At 40.8% G+C, this 13,034-nt stretch overlaps 1 protein-coding gene across 1 annotated transcript; it reads right to left on the reverse strand.

Annotated features, from left to right (window-relative positions):
• Positions 1-246: 246 nt before the first annotated feature.
• Positions 247-1,512, reverse strand: LOC125527513 (aspartic proteinase nepenthesin-1-like). The gene has a single exon (XM_048692026.1). The coding sequence runs from the start codon at positions 1,510-1,512 to the stop codon at positions 247-249; it is 1,266 nt and encodes a 421-aa protein (XP_048547983.1).
• Positions 1,513-13,034: the final 11,522 nt, after the last annotated feature.

Consider the following 13,034-nt stretch of genomic DNA (forward strand, 5'->3'; position numbering starts at 1 on the left):
ATGCATGCATGCGATGACGTGGCAATCTGTTTGCATTAGAGACGTGTGGTGCGTCTCCCTTCCTGCCACACGTGTGGCAGTTAGCGGCGTCCATAATATTAGGTAAAGATAAAGATATAGAATTCCGTTTAATAATAGTAGGTATAGATTAGGGGTAGATATAACGTGTGCGGTTCATAAAAAAGAAAAATTCGTCCGTCCTTGTTAGCCATGCAAGCTGTGAGTTCCTGTGGAACGGATGCGTGATCACAGTGAGCTGCAGTCGGCTGTTTGGAAAGAGAGCTCATCCTTGGCAAGGTCGTAGAGTAGGTGGATATTCTGTAACTGAAAGTTGCCGATGATACTCATGTCGTTGGATCTATGCATCACCATGCATGACGTGGAATTGTCCAGCGGCACCCAATAGTTCTCCGGCGGCAACACCATGTCCGCTCCGCCACTGAAGTGGAACACCATGGACGGCACTGTCTTTTCTTGCGCCACCGCCACACACAGGTCCATCTTGCTGTCAGCAGGTGGCGGCACGAGGCTCCCGTTCAGCTGCCTCCATAGCTCCTCGCGCAGGGGCCTGTACGCCCCGTCAGAGAGAGCCGTAGTGGGGGTGCCAGAGTCGACGATGACACCGCCGCGTGTGCCGTTTGGTTTTAGAGCAAACACCGTTGGTGGGATGGGCAGCCTTGTCTGTCCCACACTTATCCCGACAAGTGGAACATAGTAGAATGGGTACTTTTTAGGGCCTTGCACGAAAGACATGGACATCACAGGGCTGTCGCCGCTAAGGCTCGCCGAGGCGCCGACGAAAAGGTGGCTAGTGGCACCGGCAGTGGCGTTGCTGCGGAGGTAGGGAGTGTGGCAGTAAGAGAATTTCTTGGCGCCCGCCTGAGAGACGAGCGATAGGGGGCCGCGGCCAAGCCCTATGAGGCCGGACGCCCCGTCAAGGGACCCCGGAGGAATCATCATGGTGTCGACGCAGCCGAACGTGAGCCTCGCTGAGCCGTTTTGAAAGGTGAAGACCTCAGTGTCGATGGACCCTGTGGCGTCGCCGGCGCCGTAGAAAGCCGCGAAAGCACAGCTGCCGTCCTGTCGGCACCAGTGCTCCTGGCTGGCCAGGCACAAGGCGTCGTTGCATGACACGGGATGGAAGGTGTCTGACTTGGACGCGTTATAGTGGGGCAGGCCCTGCTTAACGCATTGGCTGCAGGCGAAGCACTCCGTCCAGATGAGGTCACTGCCGGTGTCGATGAGGGCCTCGGCACGCTGCGGTGGGGTGCCGATCAGGTATTCCGCGATGTACTGGCTAGTGTTCCAGTGGACCGGCACAGTCACGTCGACAAAGGACGCCAGGCGCTGCCGGCTGCTGGCCATGGCGCGCTGCACGCGCTCTGCCGCGGTGTAGGTCCCCTTGCTATCAACATGGGTCAGCTCCATGTGGAACCCTGCGCTACTACAAGTAACTAGGGTAGCAGCACTGGAGCACAACACAAGAACGATCAGCACCAGGCTTATTTCCATTGTTGTTTCCCTTGTTGGTTTGGTGCTATAAGTCTATAACTCCTCACAATGTTATAGTTTAATTTGTAACTTGTGGCCTCCATATATATATGCATCTGGATAACATGTGGAAACAAAACCAACAGGCGGAGGATCGAGGATGATACATCCATAATTTATTACATACACTAGCTAGTATAATCAACTCTTGGGTGCCGGCCTGAACCATGCATGGGATTGGGCGGACTTCCTTGCAGCTAGGTGTCGACCTTTACAAGAAGTTTGGATTTTGTCGCCAGGTCCATTATTGTTCTCAAGGGTTGCTAGTCAATTAGGCCTCTCCCAATACTCCATCTTGTACAGAAGCTAAGCATGCTATATAGGCAAAAAATTTGATGTGGCAAGACAATTAAGAGGAGAAAGATGGATTTGGTGACTCTAGGAAGAACCAATGCCAAGCGCGTGAATCTAGGCAAAACATTTAAATGAAACAAACTAACCAATGCATGAAAGTGTTTAGTAGCTAAGTAATTAAATGAAGAGAGCTTGGCTACAACAAGTGAAGCGTCTATGCATTGGGGACTATAGTTGCTAAACTATTTAATGCTCTTAGCACCTCACCTAAGCACCTGTGCGTTGGAAGAGGTCTTATTATTATTGTTCTCCAAGGTTGCTAGTCCATTATTGGAGGTGATAAACCTCCTGATATAACATTATGACTTACTATTATAGAATTTTCCATGGCCAGAATGGCTAGAGTCTGGACTCATACTGATCCACCCGGCCAAGGCCTTCCCAAGTAAATCTGACTAATTTGTTATAAGCTCGCAATGTAGTCTTTTCTATTTATTTTTATCAAATATGCATGGGTGTGCACATCACATATTAAAGAAGAAACTGTGAAGAGTAGCAGACCAACGAATTAAAGTTTGTCTGGGACAACATTTACAATCTGTTGAGTTTGTGTCGAATATATATACAACGGGGTTACATTTGGACTTGAGGTGTAATTGGTAGTGGTAATGGTACGAGTCGTACAAAAGTCAGACACGTGTACCTTAGGCCTCCAATATAATGAGAGGGGCACCACGTGTTGTAATCCATGATGACTTGAAACCAACAAGCACAAGGGGGAGCCGGCGCCTGGTGTTGTAGTATCTCCGGAATGAGTGCCCATAATTATTCCCTCGGGGATGGACCTCGTTAACATATATTGAGATGTTTGTGATCTTGCATGGCATGATTAATTTAACAACGTCTAAAAAATTAGAAGACACAATATAAATCTACTATACCAAATTTTATGAACTACAACTACCAACAACATGAAAGAAAACATAAATATACTTCAAAATTACTAACATGAGAGCCTAGTTGAACATAAGGAAAACTTAATTGATAACCTATCTGCGCCAGCCGAGGACGCTTCGCCAAGGTGGTATGGCGTGCCGCATCAAGGGATTTGTTATTTGGTGAATCCCCTAGGATTGGGTTATTGACAAGCTGCTCATCGATCGGTCTCCCACTCCTCCTGTGTGAGTTGCGAACAGCCACACTGTCTGTCACCTGTCGCAACATTGCGAGCTGCAGCAGATGGATCGAATGGTGCAGCCCCATGAAGACTAGATTGTGGGGCCGGTGTGCCAACCATGAAAACATCTGCCATGGATCCCCCGGCACCGAAGCTATCCACCTCCCTAGTGTCGGATTCTAGTAGAGGGATTAGAAAGTCGGTGTCCATCATCCCAACGAGCTGGGTCATAGGACAATGAAACTGAGGACGATGCTTGCATGAGCGCTTCTTGCGACACCGTGGCGCTAGTCCAGCTGGCTTTTGTGAAGATATGAGTTGGAGGCTTAGAAAAGCCAACTCATTGGCCCGGTAATGGATGCTGCGACGTGCGAGCAGGTCAGAACTGTTCAACGGAGCATGAAGATGCCATCCTGAGCCATCAATGGTGAACTTGAGGACGCCAAAACGGATGTTGCTGGCAAGAATCGAGGAAGAATCTGTCCCCACCATGATGTCGAAAGACCCTTGCCCCATGGTGGGCTCAAACTATCGTGGATATAATTCGGACAATACTATCGGGTGTCAATGTAGAGGCAACCGTCACTATCAGTTAGTAGGATGGGAGTATACTCATAGGATTATACAAGTTCAGGCCCTCTCCAGTGGTGGTAATGCCATACTCCTGTAAGTGCATCCAGTGCCTCCTTAGTGGTTTTGGAGTATTAAACACAAATGGGTTAAGGGACTAATGTTTTTGTGAGTGTACACAGGAGATATAATCCACGAAGGTTTGGTTTAACCGACAAAAGACGACCCCTAAAAATGTATTTCTTCATGTAAGTAATTAGCGAGGCAACCTATGTGAAACATAGCAGCGGAAAACGGAGTTTCCTGAATGGTGCCAGCCCGTTCCTTCATTATTTTCCAAGCGGCGCACACCCCCTCGTCAAGTTGGGCCGACCCATTACACTTCCTTTTTCCTAACTGCAACAAATGCGCGCTAGCTGGGACTCGAACCCGCCACGGGAAAGTTCTCTGATAGACGCGATAACCATCTGACCATGTCAGAAAGGAATGATTAAAGACATGTTTTTCAGTCATTTCTTCCTTCTTCATTTTCTTTTCATTCTTCTTATTTCTCTTTCCTTTTTTTGCTATTTTTCAAATTCACAAACTTTTTCATCAAATAGATAACCATTTTTCCAAAATGCACTAACTTTTTCCTAAACTCGTGAACTTTTTTCACATTAATCAACTTTCTTATAATTTTGATATTTTAAAATTTCAGAAAGTTTTCAAAATAGGTGAATGTTCTTACAATTTGTCAAACATTTTTGAATTCACTGAACTTTTTTCAAATTCAAGAACATTTTTAAATATAGATAAACTTTTTAAAAAATTAATGAACTTTTTCTAAATTACTGAATATATTTTTTCAAAATTGATGAACTTTTTTTCAAATTTGTGAATGCTTTTCCAATTGGATGAACTTTTTCAAACTTGCGAACTATTTTTGGAAATCCTTGAACTTTTTGAATTCATGATTTATTTCTAAATTTGCCAGAAGAAAATTGGATTTTAATTGTATTCATATTATGAAAAAAATTCAATGTTGACTGGTCAACTCATCAATCATCGACTGATCAATGTTGACCGACAAAAAAAGGGAAATCGGCTGCATAGCAAGCAGCCAAGTGAGGATCGAACTATGCTTGGAGGCGCATGTGAGAGCTGGCTCACGTTCATGGCGCTGAAGACGCCCTATAGGAGCGCACCAGCGGAAAACCCTATTGACGCGTGCTGCGTCAAGTAGTCGGGGCATAGAACAAGAGAGCTCATGACTGGGCTGGCCCGTTTTCGTTTATTTTCTGTTTCTATTTTCTTCATGTTACTTTTTCCTTTTTCAAGTTTGGTTTTCTTTTATCAAAAAGATGTTCAGAAATTTTTAAAAGGATACCATTTATCAAAATTTCAAAAAATGATCATGTTTTCAACTTTTTTAGGAATGCCACAAATTTAGGAATTCAATCTTTTAATTGTTTCAAAAAAATTAAAATTCAAAAAACATTTGGATGAAAAAAAGCATTTCGCAGGTTTATAATTAGTTACAAATAAGAAAAAAATTGTGAATTACAAAAAATATTTTCAAAACATTTTCTCAAATTCAAAAAATGTCGCAGAATTTCAAAATCGTTTGTGCTTTCGAAATGTTGTTCCTAATTCTGAGAAATGTTCGTGTTTTTCAAAATAAAAAGGTTGAGGTTTTAAGAATTTGTTCACAAATTTAAAAAGTTTTTGCTTTTAAAAAATTATTCATTTTAAAAATCATGTTCAAAATTTCAAAAGACGTTTGAATCCGGATTTAGACACCAAAGCATCGATCCTTCACACGCACATGATTGTTTTCGGGAATTTTCGCACTGCTTGCGTGTTGATGGGTCTACCGAGTTGGATGAGCCACTGTGCTGCACGTGATGAGTGATATTTTTTTGCTCATCACACCGTTGTTTAGACAACATAAATCCTAATATTTGAATATCACTCCGATATGGACACTAGTGACTAGTGAATGCGTGAGATCGCGAAATCTTTGATTTAACATGATCAAATATCAATGCAAAGAAGGAAATACAATAGTTTTGTGAAAGAGGCAAGTCAACCAGAGGCGCGGGGATCGACTCAGAGCGCACGATGGCCCATGATATGAGCGCGCCCGCTCATACCGCCGATCATAACCCACACCACTGACTCCAGAAGGTCCACCTGACCAAAATCTCGAAAGGGGTCGGCATCAGAATCTCAAAAGGGAGAGTACCATTTGCAAAACGAAGAACCAGAACCCATCTTCCAACCCTGGCCGCTGCCATCTCCCATCTAACCTCCATAGCAGCTGACATCTTCATCACCGCAGCCATTTTCTCCTAGTTAGTCATCTATCTATACATATACTAATTACAGACTCCCAAGAAATTACCACGTTAATTAGTAATTAGGAGCCATTAATCTCGATGGGACCGAATTATTACAGTCTGGATTAACCCATGTAACACCGTATAGGCATCTGCGTTTGATCTAGAAAAAACACCTAATATTTTAGATTGTCAACCGCGTGTTGGGCTGGAACTCTCGTGATCTCGCACGCTCCCGTGCAATGAATCCACGATTGCTGGTCTTTTGCAGAGCACCGGTGGCGGCCAATCTCCCCAGTCAACCTCCTCTACTTGCTGATCCGTGCTAGCACCAGCGTACCTGGATGTGATTCATGTCCTCCGCCCGGCTGCTGGACGCTAGCCTTGCCTCCACTACACCGAAGACATCTATCCATTAAGGTATGTACAGCTATTATCAACTCACGTACAGTTGTTTAGTTCAGCCTTTCCTCATCCCAAGCTCTTTTCTGTACCAACAAGAAGTTCTTAATTATACACAACAGATCATAATGAGGTAGTATTCTCTTAATTCATAAAAATCTCCAGTGAATTTAGTATTTTTCATGTAAGACATTAAGGGACAAGGAAGCTGCAGTTTTTATTTCACTAGGTTGCTTCCTCTAGCTGGCAGCATCTGGCGACAGACTTAATCATAGTCAGTTTCTGAAGTTTGTATTGGCACATGCTTTTTGTAAAGGACCATGTTAATATTACAGACTTATGTAGTTTTTTGATCAAGGTATTGATGGTATCCAACTATATATTGGCCACTCCGAAGATAGTGTTATTTCTTCATGTATCAAAGAGGTAAGGCGATGAGAAGAATTATGGACTGATATCATTGCTTGCACAGTAAAATAAATTTTCATAAATACAAAGATCTCATTAGTTATTAGGTTTGGAGATGATTTTCTTTGATACTTCTATATGATAAGACAACGATAGTAGTTTCCTATTTTTCTTTCTACAATATTAATTAGAAATGACTCAATCAGAAGAAGCGACCAAGTGTTTGTGGGTTGCCGCAAAATGAAAAGAATAAAGAAAATAATCTCCATACTTTCATGTTTGAACATTCACTTCTCTCTCTTTCAATAAAATGTTTCTAGACTTGGATTACTTTCTTCTGCCAGTCCATTTCAGTTAATCTTCGTGTAATATATAGTCTGTACATTTAGCATGCTAAGGTTGCCACTCCAAAGATAGCGTTATTTCTTCATGTATGATGTATCAATGAGGTAAGGCGATGAGAAGAATTATGGACTGGTACCATTGCTTGCACAGTAATAAATTTTCATAAATACAAAGATCTCATTAGTTATTAGGTTTGGAGATGATTTTCTTTGATACTTCTATATGATAAGACAACGATAGTAGTTGCCTATTTTTCTTTGTACAATATTAATTAGAAAGGACTCAATCAGAAGAAGCGACCAAGTGTTTGTGGGTTGCCGCAAAATGAAAAGAATAAAGAAAATAATCTCCATACTTTCATGTTTGAACATTCATTTTTCTCTCTTTCAATAACATGTTTCTAGACTTGGATTACTTTCTTCTGCCAGTCCTTTTCAGTTAATCTTCGTGTAATATATAGTCCGTACATTTAGATGCATGCTAAGGTTGGCTATGTCCGTATCCATATTTTGTTTTTCGATTAACTACGGCGACATATAAATAATTAATGATGAATTATCAAGGTTAAATATTGTTCTGCAGAAAAATAATTAATGCTGCATTATCTCTCTCCAGTGGTTCGTGCATTAGATTATGGTACATTTGCTCATTTCATCTGTACGTAGTTAGCAAAATTTAGGTGTCCTCATTTTACGTTTGATTTGTACTTTCAGACTGGGTCAGTGTGTACGGTATCTCTATTGTACATGTTCCCTGGAATAATAGAGATGAATGGAAACATGGGATTTGACCAATTTTTCTTAAATTTGTCAGCCAACTTGGGATACATATATCATGAGCTAATATTAAGCTGGCTTTATTTTTTCAAAATAGCCCATTTCTTTTTAGGCAAATCCCGATGATGTTTTTTCCTATTATCGGTCAACCCATTCTCCTTGGATAATTTATCCACAATCAAACACCTTTTATTGTGCTGTATCGTGCATGATCTGTAGCATTCATCAACATTATTTAAGCTTCACACTTATTCCAGTTGCAAATTTTAAGGTGTCTGTCCTGAAAAAAAAAGTTCGATCGGAATTAATAAATAACATGATTTATTCCTTCCATGTTCTTCCATACTAGCTAGCTCTCCTTTGTTTCTCTGTAAAAGGCGGGTAGAAATTGTGTTATGCCGATCTTATTGTGTAAGGTGTCAAAATACTACGCAAATGAATTAACCCAATGCAGTTACATTGTTTAGATGTGCCCTCAGACATGTTTGGAGCGAAAGATTGTCCTTTCTAATATGGTTGCGTCTAGATCCTTCCATGATACCCAACTGTCAGACTAAATTATTAGAGGTTCTAAATATATAGAGATTTTCAATTGTAAAGGCATCAGATTACAGTTATCCTCTATGAGTACCTTTGTTTTCAACGGGCAATTAAGTAAGTTTGCTTCATTAGTGTTTAGTATATCTATTGGTACCCCACAATATGTTCGAGAAAGAAAAATCCTTGAATCAATTTTACAATGCCTACGTTAATATAATTTTGGTCATTGTCAATATCTTGCAGTACGACGTAGACCTCCGAGCGAGATTCCAGTATGTTGACCATCATCCTGTTCCAATTCAAGGGACTGTGATATTTAGTGCTCACCTCCATGATTCATTTTCATGGCCATGAAAAATCGATCAACCAAGAACAATATATTTTCCTAATTATTATTTATATAAAATCTTATATAGTAATAAAATTATTAACTTTATTTTATAATTCATATTTTCTTAATTGCTAGCCCGTGCGGATGCACGGGTTGACGACTAGTACTTGTAATTTGTGTATCGCATCCTGTAACTATTGTAAGACATATTATCAATCCATCATTTATATTCATGTTATCTTCAATGATCTAACCTTGTGATCTAATCGCCATGTGTGAGTAATTTAGTAAGGAAATTGGTTAAATCAAGTTCTTGCAATCCTATGTATTTGTGGACGGGTCATTGGAATTGACTGCAAATAATTGACATTATTTGTATGAATTTCATCGGAGTTTTCTTTTGTACTCTTCTTTTTCTAAGGCCCTGCAGGTATCCAGGCACTAGTAGAGAAATGGTCAAACGTGAAGCACATTAGTGCCAGTTTGAATTAGAGCCGGCACTAATGTGTACATTAGTGCCGGTTCGTGGCGGCGATCAATAGTACCGGTTCGTGGCGAACCTTTAGTACCGGTTCATGCCACGAACCGGTACTACAGAGGCTGTGTCAGCCTGCGGTCAGGCTATGGCCCCACCATCACCATTTAGTGCCGGTTCGTACCACGAACCGGTACTAATGAGGTTATGGCAAGCTGTTTTTAGTCCCACCTCGCCAAGAGAGAGGCAGTATGAGCGGTTTATAAGTCGTGAGTGCACAGACAATGACGAAGAGTTGCAATGCTCACCTACATGTTGATTAGCTTCAAGCCTTGCGGAATAGCATAGATTGCACTGAGCTATGTGCAGTGCAGTCTACACTATTCCGAATGGCTTGAAGCAAATTAACCAGCATTGCACCTCTTTTTTATTTTTAATAACTTATTTAAACTCCGGACTTCTTTTGTGTTCAGTATGCAGCATTTAAAGCGACGTCATCAATTTCCAACATGTTCTGACATCATTTGTTGTTTTTCGGTCATTTACCTAATTGTTTAGAGAGCTAAATGACCGTGAAATTAAAAATCACTACAAAATGAATCCTGAAAATGTTGAAACTTGGCATGGTATCATCATATCACCCGCATAGCATGCGCGAAAGAGTAGAGAGGGTCATGGCAAAAACTGGACGCACTTCGTGTACAAACTGGACAAACTCTTTCCGAGTATCAGGGTTTCGGACGAGAACTCATCTGTTACATGGCCACTTCAATGTTTTTTAAACTTATTTGAACTCCGGACTTCTTTTGTTCAGTATGCAACATTTAAAGCGCATCAATTTCCAACATGTTCTGACATCATTTGTTGTTTTTCGGTCATTTACCTAATTGTTTAGAGAGCTAAATGACCGTGAAATTAAAAATCACTACAAAATGAATCCTGAAAATGTTGAAACTTGGCATGGTATCATCATATCACCTGCATAGCATGCGCGAAAGAGTAGAGAGGGTCACGGCAAAAACTGGACGCACTTCGTGTACAAACTGGACATACTCTTTCCGAGTATCGGGGTTTCGGACGAGAACTCATCTGTTACATGGCCACTTCAATGTTTTTTAAACTTATTTGAACTCCAGACTTTTTTGTGTTCAGTATGCAGCATTTAAAGCGATGTCATCAATTTCCAACATGTTCTGACATCATTTGTTGTTTTTCGGTCATTTACCTAATTGTTCAGTATGCAGCATTCAATTTCCAGAAGAAAATAAATAATGCAGAAAATAAAAAACTATACAAAAAAATTACTCAAAAATAAATAGAAGAAAATAAATAATGCAGAAAAGAAAAAACTATATAAAAAACTACTCAAAAATAAATAGAAGAAAATAAGTAATGCAGAAAAGAAAGAACTATATAAAAAATTTGTTGGCGCGCTGCCCAGTGGGCCTGCCAGACATAAGGTGTGCAAATGCAGGCCCAGAAGGGCCAGCAGACTCACAGGGCAGCGCGCCCTAATTAATTAGGCCGAGAAGCCTGCTATATAGAGGAGTTCGAAGAGGTAGCCGCGGCTGGGTTTATAAACCAGTGCGGCTGCCCTTCGCCGGGCGAGGTGGGACTAAACTTTGGGGTGGCAGCGCAAGGCCTTTAGTACCGGTTGGTGGCTCCAACCGGTACTAAAAGCCTTCGTTTCCCGCCGCTTGGCCTGGCGAAAATAGGCCTTTAGTACCGGTTGGAGCCACGAACCGGTACTAAAGGCCCATCCTATATATATAGCACTTACGAAAATTTCAATTTCATCTCCCCACTTCGTCTCCAACCTCTCGCGAGACATCGCCGCGCGCCTCTCAATCCCGTCGTCGCCGCCCGTCGCCCGTCGTCCGTCGTCATCATCGCTGTCCCCGCCGCCGCCCGTCATCGTCGTCGTCTCGCGCTGCCGCCCCGAACGCCGCCGCCGTCCGTCGTCATCGCCGCGGCCGTACGTCTCTCTCGCACCCGCACCGCGCGCACCGGCCCGTACGCCGGCGTCCCCGCTCGTACGTACGGGGCGGCGGCGTACGGGGCGGCACTGCAGTATACACACACACATACACACACATACATACACACACACATACACACACACATTTTTTTACATATTTTCTGTTTTCTGTTTTTTAGAAAAGTTAATTAGATGATCAAATATTAAATTAATGTCGAATGTTAGATGAATTAGATAGAAAAGTTAAATATATATTAATGTCAATTGTTAGAGATGAATATAGCTAGATATTAATTAGGTATATGAGATTTGAACTAGTTGAATAATTAATATAACTAGTTTATTTTTAGTAAGAAAATTGTCGAACTAGTTTATTTAGGTATATGAGATTTGAACTAGTTGAATAATTAATATAACTAGTTTATTTTTAATAAGAAAAATTAGGTATCTGAGATTTGATGATCTAATTAAAATATTATTTGTTAATGAGTTTTTCTGTTTATTTAATTTTTTATATATTTTTAGTTTATATAAATGTTACATTAATGTCGAATGTTAGATGAATTTGATAGAAAAGTTAAATATATAGTAATGTCAATTGTTAGAGATGAATATAGTTAGATATATTAATGTCAAATGTTAGATGAATATATATTTGGCTAGATATAGGTGTTTAATGTTTCACCTATATGAACATAGGAAATGTCATCTGACGACGAAAAAGATTTCATTATGTGCGAACACTGTGAAGACCAGCTCGGCCTGTGCGACCAAAATTTCCTTGTTGATGGTAGGCGCTTCAGCATCAAGCTGGATGAGACATTCGAAGTTGATACAGTAAGTCACTTTGTCAATTATTATTTGAATGCAAAACTTATGCTTCATTTGCTTCAACTTATAATTTTAAATTTTCACCATTCTACTAGCGCATCCCCTGCCATGCAAGAATTTTTGTCTTGGATAAGATAGGTTATAGTGCTATAGATGATATGGAGGTAAAGAGAGTTTACTTGAAGACGGAGCATGGGTATACTTTCAACGTCAAATTATATAATGGAGACACATACACCCATTTTGAATGCAAAACTTGGCAAGCACTATGCAAGGCTTATGCATTTGAGCCTGATATGGTTATCACCTTTGATATTCGTCCGGAAGATGATATTGAAGGTAATATAGATATCTGGGTCGATGTGCAAACGCCTCCAATTCTACCATTTGGTGAGTTTTTCTCAACCATGCATGCATATGTTTATGTCTTTGATACAGTTTATTCAAAAATAGTTGACAACTAATTTGTATTGTCAGCTTATTTCGGTTCAAGCAAACATGTCCGTGCTTGGTAGACAGGACCTACTACTGCCCCGGGGCTCAACTAAACTACGAGGAGATAAGTCATTATGTTTCATGGCTTGAGGATCTTAATACTGTGAAGACACATTTTTTTCCTGAACTTAGAAATGTTAGTACTCAAAACGTGCGACCAATGGTGATCGTATTGAACTACGGTCACATCTATAATCGAAAGATGGTAAGATTTTAAATATTTGTCCTTAATTAGTGCATCTTTTGCATACATTATTTTTGAAGCTAAACTTTCATTGCTTAGTATATTAATTACTATACGATGTTCTTCAACAGGGACTTCCGATGACAGTTGTGCCTCAGTGGATCGAGACAAAAGGTCGCATGTCAATGGTTAGCTTACGACCAAGATTTCCTACATTGCACATGAGTGCATTCAGGATTTCTGAAAGCGAAGAATGCTTAATAGTGAAAGATTGGAGCAAAATTGTTAACGATCGCAGAGAAGTACTAGGGGGCAGCAAGGAGAAGCGCAACCCAAGATTAGGAGACAGATTCATC

Source organism: Triticum urartu, unplaced genomic scaffold, assembly GCF_003073215.2.
Source record: "Triticum urartu cultivar G1812 unplaced genomic scaffold, Tu2.1 TuUngrouped_contig_416, whole genome shotgun sequence".
NCBI classification, from domain to species: Eukaryota; Viridiplantae; Streptophyta; class Magnoliopsida; order Poales; family Poaceae; genus Triticum; species Triticum urartu.

Coding starts and splice junctions, on each gene's coding strand:
- LOC125527513 (XM_048692026.1), bottom strand. CDS start 1,512: ATGGAAATAAGCCTGGTGCTGATCGTTCTTGTGTTGTGCTCCAGTGCT.